At 41.6% G+C, this 27485-nt stretch overlaps 1 protein-coding gene across 1 annotated transcript in view; it reads right to left on the bottom strand.

Moving 5' to 3' along the window:
- plxna3 (plexin A3) overlaps positions 1-27485 on the bottom strand; it is an 80452-nt gene that overhangs the window by 29242 nt on the left and 23725 nt on the right. Inside the window, 1 exon segment of the mRNA XM_069177717.1 lies at positions 3095-3235. Within this exon segment, the coding sequence (XP_069033818.1) occupies positions 3095-3235 (141 nt within the window).

Below are 27485 nucleotides of genomic sequence, written 5' to 3'. Positions count from 1 at the left end.
AAGATTGATTGATTGATTGATTGATTGATTGATTGATTGATTGATACATCACTGAATATAATCCAGGCAGAGACACATTTACGACCACAATTTAACTTGTCATGTATTCGAGTCGGTCACTGCGTGTCCTCACAAAGACAAACCTGTGTGTGGGGGGTATCTTTTACCCAGAAGCCTTTGCAGCAGGGGGTGGGGGGGACAGTAAACACAGTGAAAACTCTGTCTCATTCAGACGTTCACACATGAATACCTTCATTGTCTCTCACAGACGGTCCCGTCTCCTCTCTGACCTCATTATCAGGTTCCTCTTAAAGAAACGCCGCTCGTCGTTTACGAAGCAGCTGACTCGGCCGTTCTCATTCTCGTCCACGTCTCTCACTTTCGCTCCGTTTATTCGCCGACGGACCGAGTTTAAAATCGCGCTGACTCGAATACGTCCGTCTGATGAGGAAGAAAGGCCTCGAACGCGTTCATATAAACATGTCGTAAATGGGTTCAATAAAACCGTGACGAGGTTTGACGTTCACCGAAAAACAAGCAACGTTTAAAGTTTTTTGTTTTCTCAACTATAAATTAGCTAATGCAGAACCTCCATTCGAAATCTGATGATTTAACGTTTTATACTTCTTCTATAAACATTTAATTGTTCTGATTGATTTTGTACTTTATGAAAAAAATAATGGTGATGAATTCCTTGATAAAAAAAACTAAAAGTTCCCAGTCAGAACTCCCTTTAGAAATCTGCTAATTTAACACTCAGAGCTCTTTGCTGTGGACACGGCGTTTCTTTTGTCTGTTGAAAAGCCTCATGCAGAACTTCCATTGGAAATCTGCTGATTTAACTCTCAGAAGCTTCTTTTATAGAGACATTATTTTCTTTTATATTTCTTCTTCTACTAACAATTAGTCAGTTAATTGAACTGGTTGATTAGTCATTAATGAAAAATGAATTTCTTTATGAAAAAATAAAAGTTTCAAGTCAGAACTTCCTTTAGAAATCTGCTCATTTAACACTCAAGATTCTTTGTTATGGGAAAAAGCTTCTTTATTGAAAAGCCTCATGCATAACCTCCATTTGAAATCTGCTGATTTTACTCTTTTAACTTTGTCTTTTTTTATTCAGAGATGACTTTCGTTATGAAAAGAATATTAAAGACAGAACCTCCATTGGAAATCTGCTGATTTAACACTCGTGCGTAAACAGCTTCTTACTGTGTTTACAAAACACCACATCATCCACTTCTACATTTGTTTATTGGTTTTGCAGCTTCACTGAATCGTGGTTTATAACAAGGGAGTTATTACGTGGAGTGTTTTTTTGTCGTATAAGTGTCAGTGTGTCACGTCTGGTCTCCCGGCTGTAAAACACTGCAGCTGCAGGTGGAGCATCGACGGAAACCGTCAGTTTCGACGGTGAACCGTCCGACTGTCTGGATTGTTGGCAGCCGGCCGGCGGCTCTGATTGGCTGCCGAACGCTCATGTAAATGCCTGCGAGTGTTTATGTAACACTGCAGTGGAGCGGAGCCGAGGCAGAGAACGACTGATCTCTGTTTTCACTGCGTCTGCGTCGGCCTGCCTGCTCATCAAACACCACTCTGAAGTAATTTTACTCCACGCACGCCTCACAGTGCCGCGCGGCAGCGTACGGATCACAAACTTATTCATAAATGCGTATTTAAACGGCTGGATGTTAATCACATTATCAGAAAAGTAGTCGTGGGGACTTTCTTTGAAAAATATATATTCCAATTCAAAACCTCCATTGGAAAACTGCTGATTTTACACTCAAGTCTTTCTTTTCTTGACAGAATCTTTCTGTTTTCTTTATCTATTAAAACACAATGCAGAAGTTCCATTGGAAATCTGCTGATTTAACAGATAAATAGAAATTGAAGTCAGAACTTCCTTTGACAATTTACTGTTTTAACAACCTCAAGTCTTTCTTCTGTGCAGAACTTGATTTTATCTATTGAAAAACCCAATGTAGAACTCCCACTGGAAATCTGCTGATTTTACTCCCATAAATTTCATGTGAGGCGATCTTTATGTAAAAATAACAGTTAGATCCTTTTCTGATTAGTGATTAATTCATAATTGATAACTGATCAAAAGAGATCCCCTCACAGCCAGTACTGATAAGAGGATTGATTACACACACCAGCTGTTCTTTAAATTGGAGATTAATGAGTGAATATCTGAGAGTGTTTGTCATGCTGGAGGAGGCGTTTGAGTCCCGCAGGAAAAAACGAACGTTCGAGGGCCTTCGCTGATGACCAGCTGCTTACTGACATGAAACCCAAAACAGAACATCTGAACCAAAACCAACACGGTTCTGTGTGTGTGTGTGTGTGTGTGTGTGTGTGTGTGTGTGTGTGTGTGTTGTCAGCTGAACAGGAACTAACAGTTGTTGAACTCGGCCCTGCTTCCTCTCAACGGTACAATAAGAGTGTTAACATGGGACACACACACACACACACACACCCACACACACACACACACACACACACACACACACAGAAACAGCGTGTTTGGTGGCGCCAGCTGAGCGGTATTCATATTCACAACTTCCTGTCTGCAGAGGTTAAAACAACACAATTCATATTTCACTCACACACGCACACACGCACACATACACACACACACACACACACACACACACACACACACACACACACACACACACACCCCCTCCTTTGTAAATAGCTGCAGTGACCCTGAACTACTGATTTCACTGCGTCTGTCTCGGAGTCTATTTTCTTTAATTATTAAAAATTCTCATTCAGAGGTTCCATTGGAAATCTGCCGATTTAATTCTCTTTGAAGTCCATCCGTCAGACAGACATTTTCTTCATAAAAAAATTAATAAAAAAATAAAACTCCCATTCAGATCTCCCTTTGGAAATCTGCTGATTTAACAGCTCTCTATCTATTGAAAATCCCTTAATGCAGAACTTCAATCGGAAATCTGCGGATTTTTCCTTGTGGGTCGAAACCATATAAAATAAATCAAACCGGATGACGTTTGTGAGTTAAACGCGGGTCAGAACATCGTTGACGGGTTTGTTGTTTGGAGGCACTTTTGTTGTTTTTTACCTGTCTGTCACTGAGCAGGTAGATGTACTGGTGGTCCGGGCTGAACACCATGTCTCTGAGGATCGGCTTCCCTTCCACCACGGTCACTGTCTCGTACAGCAAAGCATTCTGGGCCAGCGGCGGGATCCCATCCACACGGATCTGAAACACACACACACACACACAGGGAACAACACGTTAGCATGATGCTAACAGACGACTGTGAAAGCGGTGAGAGATGCTAACATTGTATGCAAGTCAGAAGTTCCATTGGAAAACTGCTGATTTAAGCTTTTCATGCATTTCTTTTACCAAACTATAGATATGTTGATTTCAAAAGAATTCTAGACAGAACTTCCATTAGAAATCTGCTGATTTAACACTCTCCAGTCTTTGCTTCTAACAGATTTTTTTTTTTGGGGTGTTTTCATAATGTTTCACGTTAATTCAGAAGTTCCATTGGAAATCTACCGATTTAACCAAAAATGTTTTTCTACCATCTGGACTTTGACGTATGACACATTTTCCTTCATGGAAAAAGAAAAAAAAAAAAAAATCTGTCAGAACTTCAACTGGAAATTCACCGATTTAAGGGAATAATCAAGTGAAGGTGAGTTGAGCTTTATTCATACGGGTATAACCGGGTACCGGATCACAGCGGATCACCTGATATTGATCCACCAATAGATTTAATGAAAAACAGGATGTCCCACTCTGGACCAAAAAAGTGTGGGACTGTTTCTGATTAGCATAAAAAAAAAAAAACAACACAGACGCCATCTTACAGACATGAGAGCGAGTAATGGGATTAGACTTCAGTGGAGAGGTGGGAGGGGGAAGGGGGTGATGATGATGATGATGATGATGATGATGATGATGGTGGTGGAGGAGAGTGTGTGATGTTAAATACAGCAGGAACGCCGACGAGGAGACGAACACGGCGCATGAAAAAATGTGGAGCGACTAAAATAAGATTCCCCCAAATCTCCCCAAACCTCCCGCCCCCCTCTGTCTGACCCAGAAAAACACCACAGAGGAAGAGGAGGAGGAGGTGGGGTAGAGGGGGACGGCGGGGGTGAAGGAAGGAGGAAATGGAAAGGAAGGAAGGAAGAAACAAAGAAGAAGGAAGAGAGGAGGAGACGTGAGGAAAGATGAGAGACGAGGAACAGCGATCAAGAAGGAGAGAAGTGAAGGAGGTCGGAGAGGAGGAGAAGAAAGGAGAAGAAAGGAGAAGAAAGGAGAAGAAAGGAGAAGAAAGGAGAAGAAAGGAGAGGAAGGAAGAAAAGTTAAGAAGGAAAGAAAAATCAGACGACAACAAAAATAAGAAGAAAGCCGAGCGAGAGGATGAAGGACGAGTGTGTGTCGTTCTCTCAGTGTGTTAATTAGCTGTCTGCTCGTTAAGCAGCCGCGCTTAATTAGAGCCGACGAGCTGCACACACACACACACACACACACACACACACACACACACACACACACACACACACACACACACACACACACACACACACACACACACGGAGAGAAACACACACTGCGATGAGGCAGCAGGTCTGATTCCCAACACAACACACACAATCCTGTTTAACGGAGATACACACACACACACACAGATCCACGAACACACACACACACACACACACACACACACACACACACACACACACACACACACACACTCTCTGATCCTCACACACTCGGCAGCAGAGCGAGGGAGGAGACGTTAAAGTAGGACACTGCAGCAGACAGCGAACACACCGGTACACACACACACACACACACACACACACACACACACACACACACACACACACAACCGTGCTGTAAAAAAAAAAAAAAAAAAAAAAATGCACTTAAAAGGTGAAATCCATAAAATGTCACTGATTCCACGAAGGACGAATTTTTCCGAACATGAAACTCTTCAAGAAAAACGTGTCGGCGTTTTATTGGAGTTTTTCTTTCAGCCGGCGAGACTGAAAGAAGCAAAACGGACTCTGAGTGGGAGTTCTGCCGTGAAGAGCAGCTAACAGTTTCCACCTGCTTCCAGTGTTTGTGCTAAGCTAGGCTAACACACCTCCCAGCACTCCTCTTCATGTAGGATGAAGAGAGGAGGAAGAAGAAGTTAGTGAGGAAGAGATGAAGAGGAGGAGGAGAAGAAGAATGGAGTGACAGATTGACAGAGGAAATGACCTCTGACCCCTGACCTGTGACCTGTGACTCCCCGGCTGAGATTCAACCGTCAACACCTGCTTTGTTCTGAACACGGCCCCGAGACACACACAGCCTCTCTTTCTGACAGGTGACCTTTGACCCCTCGCTGAGAAACACACAATCCGTCTGCTGTGTGTCATATTGTTCGGCTCAGTGTGTGTGTGTGTGTGTGTGTGTGTGTGTGTGTGTGTGTGTGTGTGAGACGTGTCTGACTCATGTTGTGGGACACACATCAATTCACACATAAGGGACGTTGTGGGGACTCGACTTCACTTTTTGAGGGCAAAAATTTACCCGTAAATTAAATCATGAATTTTTACTCTGAAGTTTGGTTCAGGATTAAATGAGTCAGTGTGGAGTCCTCTGAAGGGATGGAAACCAGACTCTCTCTGTGTGTGTGTGTGTGTGTGTGTGTGTGTGTGTGTGTGTGTGTGTGTGTGTGTGTGTGTGCTGACAGACACACACTCTCTGTCAGATCAGACCTCAGTTTGATTAACTGACAGGATCATGTGACGAAAACAAACTCAACCTCCGACTCCAGTTTGGACTTTTTAACGTCCTGCAGCAGCTGTTTCCACCTGATCTCAGATGCCAGTCAGAACTTCCATTGGAAATGTGCAGATTTAACCGTCATCAGGTTCTTTGCTCTGTGTAAAACATGATCTGATGAGTCTTCAAAGAAAGCAATTCAAAACTTCCATTGGAAATTTGCTGATTTCACCGTCATCAAGTCTTTTCTTTGTCTGGTTTCAAAAGAAGAATCCAAGTCAGAACTTCCATTGGAAACCTCTCGATTTAATGCTGCTACTGCGGGACACTGATTTCTCTTTGATAGTTGTACATACAGCCTGATTGGCTTCAGCTAGTCTGCGGCTGAAAACCACATTGATTCTGTGGAAATTATCTGCGCATCTCATCAGTGTCTCTACTGTGCGACTCAGATGAAAAATTCCAAGTCAGAACTTCCACTGAAAAGTTGCCGATTTAAGACTCCGTCTGCAAGTCTTTCTACAGCAAGTGGGTTTTTTTTCTTTATTAAATGCAAAAACACAATCTAAGTCAGAACTTCCATTAGAAAGTAGCTGAAATAACAGTCGTGAGCATTCACAAGTCCTTCTTTGGCATTTTATTTCTCTGAAGATTCCCAGTCAGAACTTCCATTGCAAAGAAGCTGATTTAAGTCTCATAAGTGATTCATATTAAACTGTTAGTGAAGCGAGCGACTGACCGAGGTTTTTTTTTTCCCCTTTTCAATGTTTATTCTGCTCAGCTGGTCAGCTATTGGTGGAAACCTGACACACACACACACACACACACACACACACACACACACACACACACACACACACACACACAGAGGCCTGCAGCCAGCTGCCTGAAATTCCACTGTAATGCAATATCTCCGAATGTATGTGTGTGTGTGTGTGTGTGTGTGTGTGTGTGTGTGTGTGTGTGTGTGTGTGTGTGTGTGTGTGTGTGTGTGAATGTAAAATAACTATTAAATGTGTGGTCCAGTCCAACAGTGAGAGAAGGAGAGAAAAGCTGCCAGTTCATCTGAGATAAACAAACTCAATTACTGATAATACTGACTGTGTGTGTTTGTATGTGTGTGTGTGTGTGTGTGTGTGTGTGTGTGTGTGTGTGTGTGTGTGCTTAAGACCGATAATACACACACATAAAGTATTATTCTTTCTGTGTTCCCTTCAGCTCCACTAACTGTTCTATACAAGTCAGAACTTCCATCGGAAATCGTCTAATTTAAGGTTCATGAGTCGAACATACGTATCAATAAAAAACAGAAGAAAAAAACAAAAAACAAATAATATAAAACATAAACATTAAGATACCAATAAGAGACATGGTAAGACAAAGAGCTCGTTTTAAATAAACGAGTCTTCAGCTGGTTTTGTTTTTTTAAACTGCGGATCGAAAATCGACAAGAAGCTTCTTAAATGTGTTCATGAGGAAAAACTCTAATGCAGAACTTCCCTTGAAAATCTGCTGATTTAATTCTTACTTCAGTTTCTCCTGCACAAAACGTCATTTTCTTCACACATAAAAGAAAATAAACGATTACTGTGTTCAACACATTCATCTCATACGTGTATTTTCTTTACTAAACCAGTCTGAGGTTGTATTTTCCCCAAAAGTCCTTGAACGCAGCGCCTCCCTGCAGGACGTCTTGTTCTGTCAGACACATTAGCGTCTGTTAACGGACTCATTCAGCTCTCATTCAATCTGTCTGCCTCTCTCTTTCATTCACAAACACATTACAGCCGCCTGAAACTCAACACCTGCACTACTTTCACTGCACTGCACACACACACTCATGCAGGCGGCCCGTTAGCATGCCTCGCTCGGGTTTCGTCCAGCTGCTGCTGCTTCTCTGCCGCTGACTCTCCTTTCAGACGTGTTCTCACTAATGTGGACAAATTTGAAAATGATGTTTTCATCGAGTTCGCCTTTGAAACCGAAGCGCGTCGACAACGGAGCGCTTCGGTTTGCTGCCCTGAAACCACCGAGCGTCCGAGTCCACGGAGCTGAGTCAGAACTCCCATTGGAAATTTGCTAATTTAAACATCTATGAAGGTTCTTGTGCTGTGTTGACTTTTTGTTCTTTATTATAACGCTTTATATTAGTTCTGTTGGTATGAATACTGAGAAAGGAAAAAAGAAACTAAAAAAACTGACCTCATGAGTCATTTTATTGAGAAGATTTCGTCAGTTTTGCAAAAAAAAACAAATCCCAATGCAGAACTTCCATTGGAAATGAACTGATTTTACTGTTGTGGTGCATTTTATCTGTATGGAGGCGATGAAAGCCAGAACTTCTATTAAAAAAAATATCACCTGATTTAACTCTCATAAACTACTGAAGTATATGGAGGCAATTTTCTCATACGAAAAGGAAATCCAAGTCAGAACCTCCATTGGAAAAGTGTCGATATAAACCTGAGTGACGTTAACGTCGACCTTCTGATTCCTCTGTAAACGACTCGGTGATTGATTAGCGCCACCAACAGGACAAATATATTTGACACAAGTTGGGATGAAGACCAAATATGTCGCCCTGGTCTCCCTGACCGGAGGAGCAGACAAAGAGGAGACAGTGTGTGAAGGAGGGCCATCGGATCCATTTAGCTCCTTCAGACAGACACTAAACATTGTTCAGTCAGCCATCAGACCCTGAGGGAGGAAGAGGAGGAGGAGGAAGAGGGGGAGGAAGGGCAATGAAGGGTGAAACAGGCAGGGGGGAGGCAGTTAAGCTTATTAGTTCCTCCCCATCCCCCAAGACACACACACACACACACACACACACACACACACACACACACACACACACACACACACTGCAGACAATAGTAAGACCACCAACTGATGGTTTTAAGCCCTCAGGTGGACACACACACACACTCACACACACACACACACACACACACACACACACACACACACACACACACACACACACACACAACTCTCTCACACACACTTCTTCGTGATTCTATAATTACGTCATAATATGTAAATAAACATCATAAATACCTGTATGAAAGAACAAGAAGACTAAATTGGACGATTTCTAATGGAAGTTCTGAATGAGGTTTTGGTTGAAGATGAAATTATGACTTGTGATAAATCAGCAGATTTCCAAAATCAGGTTCTGCATCAGGTTTGTTCTCACGAGCGAAGAACATCCAGGGAACATGAGAGTATAAACACGGGAAATTCTGAATTATGTTTTATTAATTTTATTCATGTGTGTTTTCGTATAGATGAGCTTTAAATCAGCGGATTTCCAACCCGAGTTCTGCACTAGATATCGAGATGAAAACAGTTGTTGGTGAAGGAAGATGACTTAAATCTGCAGATTTCTAAATGGAACTTCTTCAAAGTTATTTTTAAATAAAGAACAACAACGAAAGAACAAATAGAATGAGTTTTGACTTCTGAGCGTTAAATCAGCAGGTTTCCAGCTCACGTTCTGCATTATACATTTTTGACAACTGAAGAAAATGTACCAAAGGAATTCAAGAATTAACAAAATAATTTACACGGAAGACAAAATCAGCAGATTTCTAATGGATGTTCTTCATTTGTTTTTGTTTTTATAATGTTGTCTATGATAAAGAACAATAAAGGTCATTTCAGCTCTTATTTTGGTGACTTTCCTTTCTGTTTCACCTTTACAAGAAAACAAATTTGAAAAGCTGCGGACATCTGCTGCCGTTTAGAGCCGTTAACTAGCTGCCCCCCTGACCTTTGACCCTCCTTGCCATCCGTGCACCTCACACAGTCAAATCTCTAAAGACACCTGACAGCTCGGGTATTTTTTTCCTGTTTGCCACATAAATTCTTCAGATTCTCGTCCGGAAATAATCCAAGTCAGAAACTTCCGTTGGAAATCTGCTCATTGAATTTAAAAGTATATAAATTGCTCAAATGCAGCTTAGTTGGCCCATTTATTGATTGAAAAAAAATTCAAGTCAAAACTTCCATTGAAAATCTGTAGATTTAACATGTCTTGTAAGTACAAAGCTTTCCGTTTTGCTCACAGCTTTGTTTGTCATTTTATTCATCAGAAAATTCAAGTCATTGAAAATCTGTTGATTTAACACTTTCCAATCTTTCATCTTCGCAAAGAAAAAACATTTAAGTCAAAACTTCAATTGGAACGTTAAGAGATTTAATCCTCAATCTTTCCTTTTGTTCGTCCTCACTGTCACCGTTTATCCAAACAACAACAAACAAACAAACAAAAACATCCAAGTCAGAAGTTCCTTTGAAAATCAGCTGATTTAACAGTCACACACGTCTTCGTGTCTCCGCGGAGCTTCAGAACAATCGCTGACTTCGCCCCCATCGATCGACTGATGGATGAATCGACTGGTAGAAATCATCGCCATGGTAACAATTATACATGATATAATAGATAATCTACAGCCATTTAACCCCCCCCCCCCCCTCCCGATCCGAGTGGTAGAACGAGACAGAGATAAACAGAGAGAGAGGATGAAGTGTGAAGAGTCTTCAGTCTCTTTGGGGAGCCGAGAGATTTGCTCGTTCTTCCATCATCTCCTTGGCAACCGAATAATAATTAATCCACCTCTGTGTGTGTGTGTGCTGTGTGTGTGTGTGTGTGTGTGTGTGTGCGTGTGCGTGTGCGCGCGGGGTGTTTTTGTGTAGCGTGTGTGTGATATTTTTTGTGTTGCCTGTGGTGATGCAATGATATCTATCCTTCGATATGTAGGGCAGCTGTTAGCGGAGACGGAGATGATGCAAAAGAAAAAAAAAAAAAAAAACGGGGAGAAGAAAAGAGGCAGAGAAACGGAGACGAGAAAAAAAATCCACGTCAGAACTGTAAGTCGGAGTCGTTCTGCTGTACGCAGCTCGCTTTATTCTTTTATTATCTACTCAGCAGCAGTCAGACTCAAGTCAAAACCTGCACTGAAAATCTGGTGATTTAACAGTCTTTCAAGTCTCCGAATCCCAGTCAGAACTTCAACTGGAAATGATCTAATTTAACACTCTCAGATCTCTCCTTTAAAACGGTGAGACAGAACTCCCATTAAAAATGTGTTAATTGAACCAAATTTTTCTGTTGCTATTCATCAAAAGACAACAACAACAACAACAACAAAACAATAATCCATATCTCTTTGTTCTTTTCTCTTCTGGGCACCGAACTATGAGGGGTTGGGGTGCTGGGGGGGGGGGAAGAACCTGCACTGCAAATCTGGTGATTTAACAGTCTTTCAATACTCCAAAATCAGTCAAAACTTCAATTGGAAATGTTCTGATTTAACTCTCATAGGTCTTTGCAGACTTAATATCTATCCAAATATCCAAGTCAGAACTTCCATAAAAAAAATTTGCTGATTTAACTCAAGTTTAAATCCAGAAAAACAACAATCCGTGTCCCCTGTTGTCTTTTCTTCTTTCACCCATCGTTTGGAAAAACACAAGTCAAACCTTGCACTGGAAATCTGTCAATTTAACAATCCCCACACAGAAAAAGTCTGATCTCAAGAATCTGCATTTCAATTTTTTTGGGGGATTGATGATTGTTTCTACTCAAACAAACAAATAAACAAAAACAAAAAAAGTTTCCATTCAGAAGTCCATTAAAAAAACTGCTGATTTTATCTCGTCTAAGGCCGGAGATATTCTTGATATACGTTATTGCTTAGGGGGTGGGGGGGTCGTTGGCTCCATCCACTCTCCGTTTAGTTTCCATACTGCCCCCTACAGGTCATTTGTATATTGCATCTTGTTGACAACACGAAGTTTAAACGTGTCTTCACAGTACGGACCTGGAAAAACATTTTCAGATCCGATCCAGTTCAGAAGAGCCTTTGAAAATTTGCTGATTTAACTTAACACGTGAGAGGACGGAGGACAGAGACGGAGGACGGAGGACAGAGACGGAGCCTCGGCGTGTTTAAAGTTTGTGTCTCGGTGATGGAGAGCAGAAACAGGAATGTGACCGTAAACCAAACATCCCATAAACTCTGTTTATAACAAAACACGCTGATTTACTTTCCACCGTTTTCAATGTATTAAAAAAACAAACTGATGGATTTATTTTTATTAACTAATTGCAGCTGCTAATATTTTGAACTTTTTACTGTCTGAGCTTCTGCTGAAGGATCCAAAATACACACTCATGTTTACTTGGCTGTCTTTGTGGGGACCCCCTCCTGAACACAAAGCAGTCCCGGGACAACCCCCCCCCCCCGACCCCAACCTGAACCCTGGCTCCGACCAGAACCACTAAAACCAAAACAAAGTCTGGACCGTCCCCAGACAACGTGTCCTCGCAAAGATGGACGTCCCCCCCCCGTCCACCTGCCGCTGGGAATCCGTCCGTCATCCAGCTGAGCGTCTGTGTTTGCTCAGCGGTAATCGTCTGCTTGTTCACATGGACACCATGTTTGCTGTGTGTATGTGTGTGTGTGTGTGTGTGTGTGTGTGTGTGTGTGTGTGTGTGTGTGTGTGTGTGTTATCTGTCCGCTCAGTTCAGTTATCAGAAACTGAAGAAGTGTCACTTCCAGCTGCTGCTGTCACAAAGCATCATCTTCAAAACTGTTTTTAAACTGCTTCTTAAAAAAAAAACCAGTGCAGCGTTTTTACAGCAGAGTGATACATCCCTCATTAACGATGACAAACTGTCCATGTTTGACAGTTACATCATTAAAAGAGAGATGATTGTTATTAAGTCAATAGGCCCCGCCCCCGCCTATAATCGGAAGACCTGACCGCACCACAGACCTGTCAATCAAACAGCACCTCCCTCTGCTCCCCCACCAAAAAAAGAAGTTGATGCTTTTTCAAAGGGAGTCTGGTGCAGCCTGCACCTGGTGGCCCTCGGTGGTACTACACCTTAAAACATCAGGATACAGAGATCCAGAGGCCTTCAGGTGAGACGGAGAAGATGAAGAAGAACTGCAGCAGGAATAAAAAGTGTGTCGGTGGTTTTTTTCGGGGTGATGAAACGAGAGGAAACGGTTTCAGTGAAAAAAAATAAAAAGGCAAGTCGCCGCAGGAAATGTGACTACAAGACAGACGGGAGGAGGCGACGACTCACACCATCCTCCTCCTCTTCCTCCTCCTCTTCCTCCCATTTCGATTAAAGCTCTGATTCTCTAAAGCTGACTAGCTCTTAACGTCACGATGAGTTTCGTAAAAAAAAACCACTTACAAACTCTTTTCCCCCAAAAAAATCACATAGGTTTTACTTCCTTGTTTTGGTCGGTGACATCATCCTGCAGGGAGGATTTCCAGTTTGTTTTTTTAAGTAAATACTTACGTAATATTAGCATTAAGTAGAACGTTAAGTAGAATGTTAGCTTACATGACGATAATGCCGTAGCCGATCATTTTTAAGTGCACCCATATAATTTTTGAGTGCACCACCCATATATGGACGTTTCCTGGGACCAACTGGTAAAGACTGTCCACCACCGAATCCACTTACGCAAACCTTAAAACAACTTTTAACTCTTTTATTTTATCGGTCTCCTTTCTGGGGACTTTTTGTCCTGTGATAATAATAAAAAATAAAAAAAAAACAGGTCCCCACAACGTTGCTGTGTAAACACACGTAATGTCCCCACAACGCGAGTAAAACAAGAACACGGGCAGAAACACAGTCTGAGGTGGAGGCAGTTATGTGTGTTTCAGTGTGTGTGTGTCTAACCATGTTCAGATTTAGACTGGGTGTGGCACCGTACACACACACACACACACACACACACACACACACACACACACACACACACACAGTTTTACAGAATATCTTGTAGACTCGCTCGCTTTTCATTCAGACCACACACTGTTTTTACAACTGTGTGTGTGTGTGTGTGTGTGTGTGTGTGTGTGTGTGTGTGTGTGTGTGTGACATCACTCTAAAACGTGTCCTTTGGGACGAACTTTATGGATTTTGCTCTAAAACACGGTCAATAAGAAGAGAGGGAGAGACACTGCGGGGGAGGAGAGGGAGGTGGAGGAAGAGGAGGAAGAAGAGGAAGGACGGAGAGAAACAGTAGAAGAAGAAAGAAAAGAGATGAAGTCATTCCCCACGGTGAAAAGTGAGGATGAACACACACACTTAGTTTATCACAGCTGTGTGTGTGTGTGTGTGTGTGTGTGTGTGTGTGTGTGTGTGTGTGTGTGTGCAATCAATAACCAATAAAATCAAAAAATCTGACACGTTTCATTTACAGAAATATTCAGACTCTTAAATCCGCCCCCAAAAAAACGCAAAAGAAAATGTAAATTATCGTCTGTTTTCATGTCGTGAAGAAGAAAAGCAGGCGGCGCTTTATAAAGCACCACAGAAGAAGAACGGACACATCGAGATGATGTCATTGAAGCGTAACGATGAGGCGACTTTGTCCACGGAGGTCAAAGACAAAACGTCCCCACGAGGTCTAAAAATGGGACGGGTCCCCAGAAAGATCAACAAACAAGAACACACCTGCAGCCTTTGTTTTACTGTCCAGAACCAGAAATCTAACCTTACCCAGAACCAGAACCAGAACTGTAACGAGAACCAGAACGTAATTCTAATCCCAGTTTTCACCCTCTTAACTCTTCCCCTGAGGAACCCGATTATTGTCGCTGTGGGCTGGTGTGCAATCAGGTTAAAGTCCCCACCTGGATATAAAAACAGGCACACACACACACACACACACACACACACACACACACACACACACAGGTCCCAGGTGTTTAGAGGTGCCTCCTAAACACCTGCATTTATTACTGTGGCTGTTTTTCAGCAAGAATCACAAGTTACCGCAATAAATAATTACAGGAAACACACACACACACACACACACACACACACACACACACACACACACACACACACACACACACACACACACTCAGAGGTCAAACAGTTAGATAAACAGAGTAAATCATTACGGCGCTCCGTGGCGGGTTCAGACCCGTTAGCGCGGCGACAGACCGACATTAAGCAGCCGAGACACTAACAAGGACGTACCGTGGGACGTCCCTCCGCCGTGCCGTCCCGCCCCCCCCCTCCCCCACCCCGCACCCACACCTCCACCCCCGCAGAAGCTTTCTGCCCTTTTTAGGAAATGTGAAGTACTTTAACTGTAAAGTGAGCAAAAAAAAAAAAAAAAACCCACCCAGAAACACGTGTGTGCGGTTTAAGAGGAGCTGCAGCGCTTCTAACGTGGAAATAAAACCCGGTCCGACTTCAGCCGAGTCGCAAATCAGAACTTCTACGTGTCGCCGCTCGGCCGAACCTCAACTCGCGAAAACAAACGCTCTTCAGATTCGGCTCGAAGTGGAACTTTCAGAGGACGTCGTCCTCCCCGACGTCCACCGGGAATAAAACCTGCAACAAACCTGGAAATCAGAAAAAGGGGGAAGAAAAAAAAACAACCAGCTGCTGCAGAAGTTGCCTGAGAATCCGTCTAGTTTTAGGCTTTTCTTCAGGTTAGCGGCGATTTGCGATACAACCAGCTGACAATTTTTTTTTTTTAAACGTTCGCATTTCTAAACCGTCAACAAGTCTTTTTTTTAATTCTAAAAGAATCAAACAATAAACAATAATTTAAAAAACTAGGGCATTTATATAACTTTATTTTCAGTATAATACAAGAATAAAATAAAATGAGTAGCATTTAGCGCTAGCATTTGGAAGCATATACTTTTAATTTTTTGTGTATTGAAGCTATAAAGTACGGAAACATACGTTAGAATACAAGTATTTAAACTCGATATAAACGTTTTTGCGTATAAATCATGTCAGTAAATCAGAGGATCTTTTTTTTTTGAAACTGCAGCTGTTTTTTTTTTTCCTTTCTTCTACACGTGAACCTGTTTCCATGAAAAAAAAAGAAAAAAAAAAAGAAAAAGAAAAACCTACAAGAGTGGAAATATTTAAAAACCTGCAATTAGAGAGCTGGAAGTTATATAACCGATCATTAAATGTACACAACAGCAGCCAAAGACTTAACGAGTGACAGCAGGTTGTGACTTCATCACAGGAGCCGATCCGACATCTGGAAACACTGACACACACACACACACACACACACACACACACACACACACACACACACACACTTCGTACTGTAAGCCGATGTTTTAACACCTCACTGATTCGTGCCCACTACACTCTCTTCGCCCTTCAGCTCTCACAGCGGCTGAATTACACCTTTATGGAAACAAAAATCACATTCTGGATGGAAGTCCACACACACACACACACACGCGCACACGCACACACACACACACACACACACACACGCGCACACGCACACGCACACACACCACACACACACACACCAATAGAATACACAAACAGGCAAAACAAACGCACGTAAGCACAAAAACACAACCCGAGGCGGAGCGGGCGATTTATGGGCGTCTGACAGCAGCGGCTCGTCCAGGCGGACACATAAATCTGCACCCAGGCTTCAGACTCGGCCTGTTCTCTCTGAACCATTTAGAGCCTATTAGAGGGTGGAGGGTGGTGAAAGGTGGTGGGGGGGAGTGGAGGGGGGGGGCAGGTGGAGGTGGTGGTCACACAGGAGGTCCGTGACTACAGCCCAGAAAAAAAAAGAGGTCCATCGAACCTGCCTGAGAATCATCACGGGTTGTTTTTTTTGTCTTAAAATAATATTAATATTTCTGTGATAATCATTAAGTTCATTTATGATACATTCAACAAAGAGATGTTTTTTTTTTTTTCCTACTTTAAACCACAAAAAAAAATCGTAACATTTCTAATGTCCTGATGTCTTTAAACGTCCCATAAATCCACTTAGAAATCACAGAGACAAAAAAAACAACAACCTGCCGGCTCTTTTGTAACGGCAGAACCTGCCTGAGAATTTCCAAGTTTTTAGGTTTTTCCTCGGTATCACACCGATCAGGCGACGTGAGACCGTCCGTCCGGGACTTCGTTAAAAAGAGGAGATGCGGACGGTTAATTCGGCACACTTCACTTATCCGGATTTTAACCTCTAGATGGTGGGATCAGACAGCTGATCTGTTGCTCCCCAGTGGGCGTCCAAACAGATTATTTTAAAATGCGGCTTTTGGTCTACTTTTCTAACGTGCTTCTACGGGATTAACTGACTCTCAGGTGGTCCGGGACAGGTAAGTGTATCGACACGGATTTCAAAATAAGAGCTAAGATTAAGTCGTGTGGAGTTAAGATGGCGGCGCGTGAGAGGAAAGGGAGATCGAGAAAGGGAGGAAAAAAAAAAAAAAAAAAAAAAAATCCTGCTCAGAAGTATGTGTGTGTTTATTTTTGCTTTCTGGTGTTTATTTTGCAGGAAGAAATAAAGTTTACCGACGGAGAGGACGCCAAGTTCAAACTCAGGAGTCCAGAAGCTTTCAGCACGACAACAACAAAATAATCTCCGCTCGAAAGAAACAAGACCAGAACAAAACTATGTGGCTGAAAGGTGTGTGAAACTTTAGAGGGCTCTTAATTTGAAATAGATACACGAAGTTGTGACGTTCGGCCAATCACGTATGAGCTGTTGCAGTCCAGTCAATAAAACAATAAAAATGTTGTATAAACTAAACAAATTTTCATCTAAATACATATTTATTGAGACGTGCAGATCATTCTGCTGCCCCTTACAGGCAGAGACGGGAACTGCAGAAACACTGTCCTCTACGGGCAGAGACGGGAACTGCAGAAACACTGTTCTCTACGGGCAGAGACGGGAACTGCAGAAACACTGTCCTCTACGGGCAGAGACGGGAACTGCAGAAACACTGTCCTCTACAGGCAGAGACGGGAACTGCAGAAACACTGTCCTCTACAGGCAGAGACGGGAACTGCAGAAACACTGTCCTCTACAGGCAGAGACGGGAACTGCAGAAACACTGTCCTCTGCAGGCAGAGAAAGAAACTACAGATAACTGTGATGGCACTATAATATTTTTTTTCTGGGTGATGAACACAAACATATTGTTCCTCCTGCTACTATCTTCAGATCGGGGTACAGGGTTGGTTTAGGGATGATTTCTCTGTTGCCACAGCAACTGCCAATCGTCTCTAATCTAATTTACAGCCAATCAAAACAAAAACACCAGCTGGTCCTTAACCGAGTACGAACAGGGAGGGAAGTGTGAGCTTTCATCTCTGGATGTGTCTCTGTGTGTGTGTGTGTGTGTGTGTGTGTGTGTGTGTGTGTGTGTGTGTGTGTATTGATGTATGTTCTGTATATACATACATGTGTGTGTGTGACTGCACCGAGCTCAGGTGGGAGGCGTCCTCGTGCAATCACACACCAATCAATTTCAGTTAATGTTCGACCACGAAGTATCGCTGCTTATTGGCTACTGTATGTGTGTGTGTGTGTGTGTGTTTGTACATCTATCTAAGTGAGGACCAGCTTGAATTTTAGACCTTTTGGGGACATGTTTTTTTTTTTTTTATTAAAGTGAGGACAGTGAAGTCCAGTGGTCACTTTGGCTCAGACTTTCAAAAGGTATGTTTGAGGATTCAGGATTACGGTCTTTATAATGCATGATGTCAACGAGGTCCTCACATCGATGGAAGAACAAACCTGTGTGTGTACCTCTACAACAAATTCACACTTTAATTCCCTCCTCTGACATTTAACCAATCAACGGCCTCGCTCCGCTGGGAGTGATGTGATTGGCCGGCAAACCAATTCAATTCAGAGTCAAATCAATTTAATAAACACGTTTAAAAGCAGAAGTAAACACGTTTACAGCCTGGTACAAAAGGACGGTTTGTCTTGGTAGCTACTTTTCTCCGTTCACGACAACTGAACGAGTGAGTTTTGAAAATTGTATTTTGGCGCAAAGTTCTGCAGAATTAAGGGGCGGGGCATTGCTTTTTTTTTTTTTTGCCAGGTGGGCGGAGTCACATTTGGCAAGCCGTGACATCACGGAGGCTACTTCCTGTTTTTATTTACCTTTTAATCGACCTGATGGTGGCGCTGATGAAAAGTTATCAGTTTTTTTTTTTTAAATCTTCCATCTGTAGATCAACTCCGAAATTTAGTCACGTGATCGTAGAACTAAACGAGCTTCAGATCGAAGGGTTTTTAATTTCTACGGCCTCGTGCAGCTGGTTAATCAATTGAGACGTCTTCGCTGTCATCTCAGCTTTTTTGTAAAACTCTCCACAGCGAGTCTTTGCAGGTGAGGCGACTGAAAGGTTGTTTTTTTTCCCTCCTCAGGTGAGACGCGCAGGTGCGACCGAAAGCTAACCAGTAACTTACGTCTTCATCGTGAGGAGCAGCTCTGAGAAAACGTTTCGCCTCCAGATCTCTCGCGGCAGAAAAGAAAGACAGAAACAGGTGCAGGCGTCTGCTAATAATAATCATTCAGAAGAATCTGAATCAATAGATTAATTTCCCCTCTACGGCTGCGAGGATCCGTTTCTCCGGCAGAAGAAGAAGAAGAAGAAGGGAAGCAGGTGCAGGCGGGCTCGCTTACAAACACACATCGCTTGTTATTAGAATAAAAGCCTTAATTCCCCGTCGTCTCATTAGCCAATAATGTCTCCGTTCCCTCTGAATGCCGCAGCTGATTGGCTGCCTCATCTCCGCTAATTCACTTTGTGCTAATGGAGATGAGGAGGAGGAGGAGGAGGAGGAGGAAGTGTTCTTTTTAAGAAAAGGCCAAAAAAAAAAAAAAACTTTCAGTCTGTCAGTTTGAATTTTTTACAAATTTTTATTGTTCAGGAGGAGACGGACCAGCAGGGGGCGCCGCGGCAGCCTTCTTCACATTTAACAAGTTTCAGATTGAATGTCTGTGATTAGACTTTTAAATTCAACTTGAGTTTTAACCAATCAGCATCCAGCGGTGACGTCACCACGTCGGTTTGTGAACGTTACGAAGCCTCCAGTTCAGATTCTGTCCGTCACCATCTTTACTAGTTCGGAGCGGCTTGGAGCAGGAAGTGACCATATTTGGACGAGTTGGAGGGGAGGAGGTAAGTGTAGATCTGACCGATCTGATTGGAAACCATGATGATACTACGTCCTGCCCACCGATAGCTGTAACCTGACTGCACCACAGGCCTGTCAATCAAACAGACACGCCCCCAAAAACAGGTCTTCTTGAATCTTCTTTTCTAATGAATGAGGGATTATTTCCAGATGGACCTCCAGAAAACTAATAAGAAGGAGTGACTTTAGCTAACAACACCGAGATAACTGATGGACACATTTTATTCACTTTGGATTTGATGAGAGAAGTTGAATGGGAGTCGATGGAGCCGGAGGCTTTTTGGAGCCGACCTCTAGTGGCACTCGCTGGTATTGCAGCTGAAGACACTTCTGTAATCGGCCTCATTTTTCAGACCTGAAGCTACGAACACTTTTATATTCAGTCTGTGGTTTTAACTGCTCAAATATGAAATATATAATTCAAAATATCTCAAATCTGTGGGGTTTTTTTTACTGCAGGATACGCTGCTTATCGAATATATATATATGCAGAATAATTAAATGTCTTAACTAATAAAACTGCTGTTTTTACTAAGTAATAGAAAGAGAAATCGATAATAAACGTATTTAAAACAAAGATTACGACCTCTGAGCCACTGTCAGTCATCCTTTCTTCTTTTAATTGAACCAGATTCTCCCGAACATTTAAATAAAACATGACGAAGACGTTTCCACTTCAAACGTGCTAGATTTGTTCGCAGCGCGTTTGAAAGATGAAACATGACGTGTTCAATCAGCTCGTTAACGTGAACGTTCGTTAGAGCGAATAAAACAAATTGTTTTCTTTAATTAACCGTCATGTTACGAACGTTAAACGTCAGACTGATTAAAAAGTGAAGTATTCAGATTGTTTCTTCTGTACATTGAGCCTCACTGGAGGAGTAAAAGAACTGCAGTTTCTGTAGTAAAACTACTGCAGTGTTTCTGGTAAAAGTACTATATCCGTCCCGTCCATCCGCCCCGACCTCCTCCTTCTGACTTCTACCTGCCTTATGAGGACGTCGTAGACCTCCCAGGTCCTGGTGTTGTCAACATGTAAACAATAATAATAATAATAATAATAACAATAATACTAATCATTGTTCTTGATTATAAAACAACTTTTTCAACCTCATTTTGCAGAAATTAATAAATGTAGTTTAGTATTCAGGACAAGTTACTTTTAATAAAAGACAAACTTAGGAAAAAAAACTCTGTGTGTGTGTGTGTGTGTGTGTGTGTGTGTGTGTGTGTGTGTGTGTGTGTGTGTGTGTGGTGGGAGGTGCGGTCAGTGCAGCGTGTCTCCTCTCTCCCCTCAGGCCTGTTTGTTTTGGAAGCAGAACAAAGAGCTGCCGACACACACACACACACACACACACACACACACACACACACACACACACACACACACACACACACACACACACACACACGCGTTTGTCCTCCTATCTTTCTGAGGACTCTTGTTGACACTACATTCCAGGGTCCAGAACCCTAAACCCTCACAACGTCCCCATAAAGGTCTAAAACCGACACTGATCCTCACATATAACACTCACACACACACACACACACACACACACACACACACACGCTTATACACACTCACACCCACCCCCCCGGGACACCCCCGCCCCCCAACTCCAGCTTCCTGTCGCCTCTCACACTTCTAGCATGTTGATGACATCACCCTCTCCGAGCCAATCAGCCGTCAGATCAGCTGATACAAGAAACAATGCTGATAAGATGGGAAATCAGTTACTAGTGTTGCCATGGAGACTGCTAGCGCTGCAGCCACTGCTACTACAACCTGTGTGTACTCATGGTACTTACTTCTGCTACTACAAGAACTACTGCAGAACGTGTACCAGCGCTACTACTACAACTACTTAAACTACTACATCCAGTAATACATGTTTTACTACTACTATGATTGGAAGTACTTCTACTACTGACAGCTTTTTCTACAATGCTACAAAAAGTACTTCAATTACAAGTACTGATACTGCATCTGCTACTACTTCCTGTACTCCTTTCCACCACTGATACCAGAACCAGAACTACAACTGGACCTTCTGCTGCCGTTTTTACTTCCTCCTCGTCCTCGTTTTTTGGGGGAGGGGCGTGGGTAGGATGGGGGGAGGGGCGTGGGTAGGGGGAGGGGAAGAGGAGGAGAGGGGGCGGGGCATGTTGTGAGCTTTCTCTGAACTCCTGCTGGAGCTGCAGGACTTTCAACGTGTTGCTTCATTCAGACTCCCGACGAGATGGAACAGCGTCTCTTTTGTTTTGTCGTATTTTTCCAGATGAATCCAGATTTTCCAGAAAAATTACGTAAACAACTTTAAGTCCATCAGGTGCGAGATAGAAACCAAAAATGTTGGTAAAAAAAAATTCAATAATAAGAGATTCAACATCTGTTGGAGCCAGCCACCTAGTGGCCGTCGGTGGTATTGCAGTTTATGGCACTTCTGCGTTGTCCGACCTGTAAGCTGGGAACTCTTTTATAAACGCTCTCCACACTCTTTTATTGGTTATAGATTACGGCACTCTGCAGCGCCCCCTGCTGTGCGGAGGCCAAAGTCTACAGTCTGTTTTCCATGTAAACAAGCTGCTCACGAACCAAAACTAATTCGAAGTCTGTATCAAAACTATTGACAACGTATAAGCCACAAATTTGTAGAAATCCAAAATTTATAGGACCTGCTGTTTTAATTTTTAATTAATAAAAATATCTTTTGTTTTTGCATCATGTGGAAATTAAAGCACATTTAAAGGTGTTTAAAAACTCAAACAAAGTGTATTTACCGCTAAATTTTCTTTCACATAAATATGTCGTTCATGCTTCTTTGTTCTTAACTTATTCGTACAAGCATCCTCCTCGGTTGAAGTCACTAACGATGCCTGCATGATAATTACATATGAAGTTATCGAGTATTAAACAGAAGCTTGTTCATTTATTAGAGTTAAATCCAGTTCTGGTGGTCGAACGACAGGAAGTGGACCTGAAACCTTGAAGCGGTCTCGCGGGGACGTTTAGGAGGAAACCTCAGACGGAGCTAAATCTGGATTAAAAAAAAAAAAAAAAAAAAAAAAAAAAGCAGCTCCACCCTGTTTCAGATCCTTGGAGTTAAACTGGGACGTGACCAGTACGACCACAGCCAACCAGCACCGCGGCCCGGTGAGGACATCGGGCGTTGATCCGCATCGTTAACGCTGCAGTTTTAACTCTGAGCAGCTGATTAAATATATATATATATATGTACATACATATATGTATACAGTGGGTACGGAAAGTATTCAGACCCCTTTAAATTTTTCACTCTTTGTTTCATTGCAACCATTTGCTAAAATCAAAAAAGTTCATTTTATTTCTCATTAATGTACACTCAGCACCCCATCTTGACAGAAAAAAAACAGAAATGTAGAAATTTGTGCAAATTTATTAAAAAAGAAAACCTGAAATATCACATGGTCATAAGTATTCAGACCCTTTGCTCAGTATTGAGTAGAAGCACCCTTTTGAGCTCGTACAGCCATGAGTTCTGGTCGTCCCAAACTTCTTCCATTTAAGGATTATGGAGGCCACTGTGCTCTTAGGAACCTTGAGTGCTGCAGAAATTATTTTGTAACCTTGGCCAGATCTGTGCCTTGCCACAATTCTGTCTCTGAGCTCCTTGGACAGTTCCTTCGACCTCATGATTCTCATTTGCTCTGACATGCACTGTGAGCTGTAAGGTCTTATATAGACAGGTGTGTGCCTTTCCTAATCAAGTCCAATCAGTTTAATTAAACACAGTTGGACTCCAATGAAGGAGTAGAACCATCTCAAGGAGGATCAGAAGAAATGGACAGCATGTGAGTTAAATATGAGTGTCACAGCAAAGGATCTGAATACTTATGACCATGTGATATTTCAGTTTTTCTTTTTTAATAAATTTGCACAAATTTCTACATTTCTGTTTTTTTTCTGTCAACATGGGGTGCTGAGTGTACATTAATGAGAAATAAAATGAACTTTTTAGATTTTAGCAAATGGCTGCAATGAAACAAAGAGTGAAAAATTTAAAGGGGTCTGAATACTTTCCGTACCCACTGTATGTATATATATAAAAAAATCAGTTCTCTGATTAAACTTTTACACAAAGGACGTAGCTGAACGGAGCTAATAATGCTAACGAACGGAGGGCAGTGCAGTTCGGTGCAGTTAATGTATATTTCCAGGGACTAGTTAACGTATATTTCCAGGGACTGGTTAACGTATATTTCCAGGGACTGGTTAACGTATATTTCCAGGGACTAGTTACTGTATATTTCCAGGGACTAGTTAACGTATATTTCCAGGGACTGGTTAACGTATATTTCCAGGGACTGGTTAACGTATATTTCCAGGGACTAGTTACTGTATATTTCCAGGGACTAGTTAACGTATATTTCCAGGGACTAGTTAACGTATATTTCCAGGGACTAGTTAACGTATATTTCCAGGGACTAGTTAACGTATATTTCCAGGGATTAGTTAACGTATATTTCCAGGGACTAGTTAACGTATATTTCCAGGGACTAGTTACTGTATATTTCCAGGGACTAGTTAACGTATATTTCCAGGGACTGGTTAACGTATATTTCCAGGGACTAGTTAACGTATATTTCCAGGGACTGGTTAACGTATATTTCCAGGGACTAGTTACTGTATATTTCCAGGGACTGGTTAATGTATTTTTCTGTGTCTTTCCACCCAGTGGAGAGTGTTTCTGGGACTCGGGCCAGTCGTCCTCCTCTAACAACATAATCACATCAGTTGAGACGGTCGCTGGCGGCTCGTCGCCTCTCTGGAAGCTTCACAGTGAAAATCTGCCTGAATCGCCCGAGTCTCCGTTTTAAACAACAGCTCTCCGTCCAAAAAGAGGTTTCTGTTCCGTTTCTGTTCAACCAAGCAGACACTCCTTTATATCCATCGCCGTAAACAACCAACCTGAATCACCGTCGGTGTTCAGATGAGGGCTGAAAATCATGATGATTGTTCGGTGGATAAAACTGCTGGAAAATATTCAGTTTAGCAGCGATGAACGACAAATTATTGCTTGAAAATGAAGAAACATTAGCTGCAGAGAAGAAGAAATATGAAGAAGAAGAAAAGAAGGAGGAGAGAAAAAAGAAGAGGAAGAAAAAGAAGAAGAAGAAATCAGTTAGACAGCGGTGAATAAAGCCAGCAGACAGTTTGAGTTACGACTTGTTGTCCGTCAGGAGGACGAAGACACTCGGCGGCGTCTCAACACGGCAGAAACTAAACGACGTGATCTCGTTAAAGGAGCAGTTCACCGCGTCTGATCTTCCTTCTCTTTGTTTTATTTTCTTTTTAATCTGCTTTAATTGATATTTTCCTGCGTTTTTTTAAAGTCGGCCCCCGTTTCTTCTTTCCGCCTCTTTGGTTCGTCTGTGAGCGAGACGTCCGTCTGTCGGTTCGGATCAGACATCGTGGTGACGGTTAGACGAACAGACGCGTTTCGGAGTCTGACAGAAAACTCGGGTCACTTAAAACTGCTGTGATTATTTAAATGTGATTCAGGATCATTATGCAGGTGGCGTTTTATTCTTTTGATTCTTCTTCTGTGGTGTTCAGGAGCTCTACGAACCATTAACCCGTCGGCTGACCTCCATTTAAGAGAGAAATTAAATTGATCTTTCCGTCAGTTCAAACTCTGATTCCAATAAAAACAGTTTTTTTTGGGTCATTTTTCAAAATCCGATTTCTTCTCTCAGTATTTGGAGACGCTCAGATTCAGAAATACGACTCCCACAATGCATCGGAGGCACGTAAACAGGCTTGAACTTTAACTGAATTACAGCTCATATTTGTTGACTTTGTTTTGATTGACCTGAGGGGTGCAATCACCGTACTGTCGCAGGTGGGCGGGGTATATTGTCCCGTACAGAATCAGTTTATCATTCATTTTGGAGTCTGATTTAAATTTCGTTTTATATTTATTCAGTCATTATTATCTATTAAATATTTTATCTCTTTTTGTTTTGGTTCATTTTTGTAAAAGAGAAAGAAAGAAAGAAAGAAAGAAAGAAAGAAGAGTTAAAGGAGATTAAGCGTCGTCTCTTTAGACCAACGCTAACCTGGTTTAACGTTTACATACAACTTCGGAAATCAGATTATCGACTCCAAGTGCTCCGATTTTAAACTGGAAACGTGACGAGGATTTCAGTCTGAACCTGAACTTCAACGAGAGTTACTTTAATCAGCGTTCAACAGGTCAAAAGGTCACGTTCAATCGGCTCCAGCTGACCGAGACTCTGCTCTGTCCTGTTTCTGGTGTCTCACTTAGAACCAATCAGAGCCGCCGTCCCACTTAAAAAAAAAAAAAAAAAAAAAAAAAAAAAAAAAAAAAAAAAAAAAATTATATTTCTTTTTTCAAATTATGTATTAATTTTAAATGTATTTATATTTTACATATTTTTTTAATTTTGTTTCTTTGAATTTTGTTTCTGATTTTTATTTTTTTAAATGTTTTTTTAATTTATTTAATTTTATACTTTATTAAAATATATTTGTATATTTTTTGTATTTTATTGGATGCTATTCTAAATGTTCCTTTTCTTTTTTTTTACATTTTTCCACCACTTTTTGAAATGATCGCTTTTTTAACAATTTTTTTCCTTTTTACGACTGTTTTTTTAACTCATTGATTTTTTTTTTTGTAATCATTTTTATACTTAAATAATATGTATTTCTATTTTTAATTTCCACATTTTTTTCCATGGTGTTTCTTTTATAAAATCCTTCATTGATTTTTTTTTTTCATGTACTATATTTAATGATATTCCCTCCTCCCCCCAGGTCAGAACCAGGTGGTGTTTCGCTGCGTTATGAAATCGTCGAGTTTATTTTCAGCTGCTGATAAGAATAATAGGAGTCGAGGCAGCAGAGAGATGAGTTTCACAAGCAGCAGCGAAAATGAAATATTTATCAGATTCCTCTGGTTATTATTATTATGGTGATTATTGTTATTATTATTATGGAATTGGGCTGCCGGCTGAATCTCCTCCATGTCTGTAAATACCTTCTTATTGTTTACAGCGACGCACAAACCCGACTGTTCTCTACGGATGTCGAAACCGTCCGAGCCGCTCCGTGATCGTTACCCAGAATTCATCAGCACGGGTGAAAAAACAGGGAGGAAGACCGACTATCGTCACCAGGACAGACGATGTCACTGCTGCTCCTCCCAGCAACACGACACAGAACGACTCGCTTCAAAATAAAAGCCCTCGTTTCAAATAAAAGCACTGGTTTCAAATAAAGTGCCTTCATTTCAAATTAAAAGCCCTTGTTTTGAATTAAAAGTACTTTTTTCAAAATTAAGATCCCTCATTTCTAAACAACAGCATTTGTTTCATACTGTAAAACCTTGTTTCAAATTTAAAGCCCTCATTTCAAACTGAAAGTACTGGTTTCAAAGTTAAAATCCCTCCTTTCAAATTAACATCCCTTGTTTCAAAATAAAAGCCCTCGTTTCAAAATAAAAGACCTCATTTCAAATCAAAAGCACTGGTTTCAAGTTAAAGGCCTTCATTTGAAATTAAAAGCCCTTGTTACAAATTAAAAAATATAACCCTAATAAAATAACCCTAAAAGATATAATAACAAACTTTAAGGTACAACAGAATCCAATATCATAAAAAATATAGAGCTACAATAAAACAAGAAAAGATCTGGTGAAATATTAACC

The sequence above is a fragment of the Embiotoca jacksoni genome, unplaced genomic scaffold (genome assembly GCF_022577435.1).
Source record: "Embiotoca jacksoni isolate LCO1_2020_lvr unplaced genomic scaffold, fEmbJac1.0.p SCAF_77, whole genome shotgun sequence".
Classification (NCBI taxonomy): domain Eukaryota; kingdom Metazoa; phylum Chordata; class Actinopteri; family Embiotocidae; genus Embiotoca; species Embiotoca jacksoni.
This window is presented reverse-complemented; position numbering and strand designations above follow the sequence as displayed.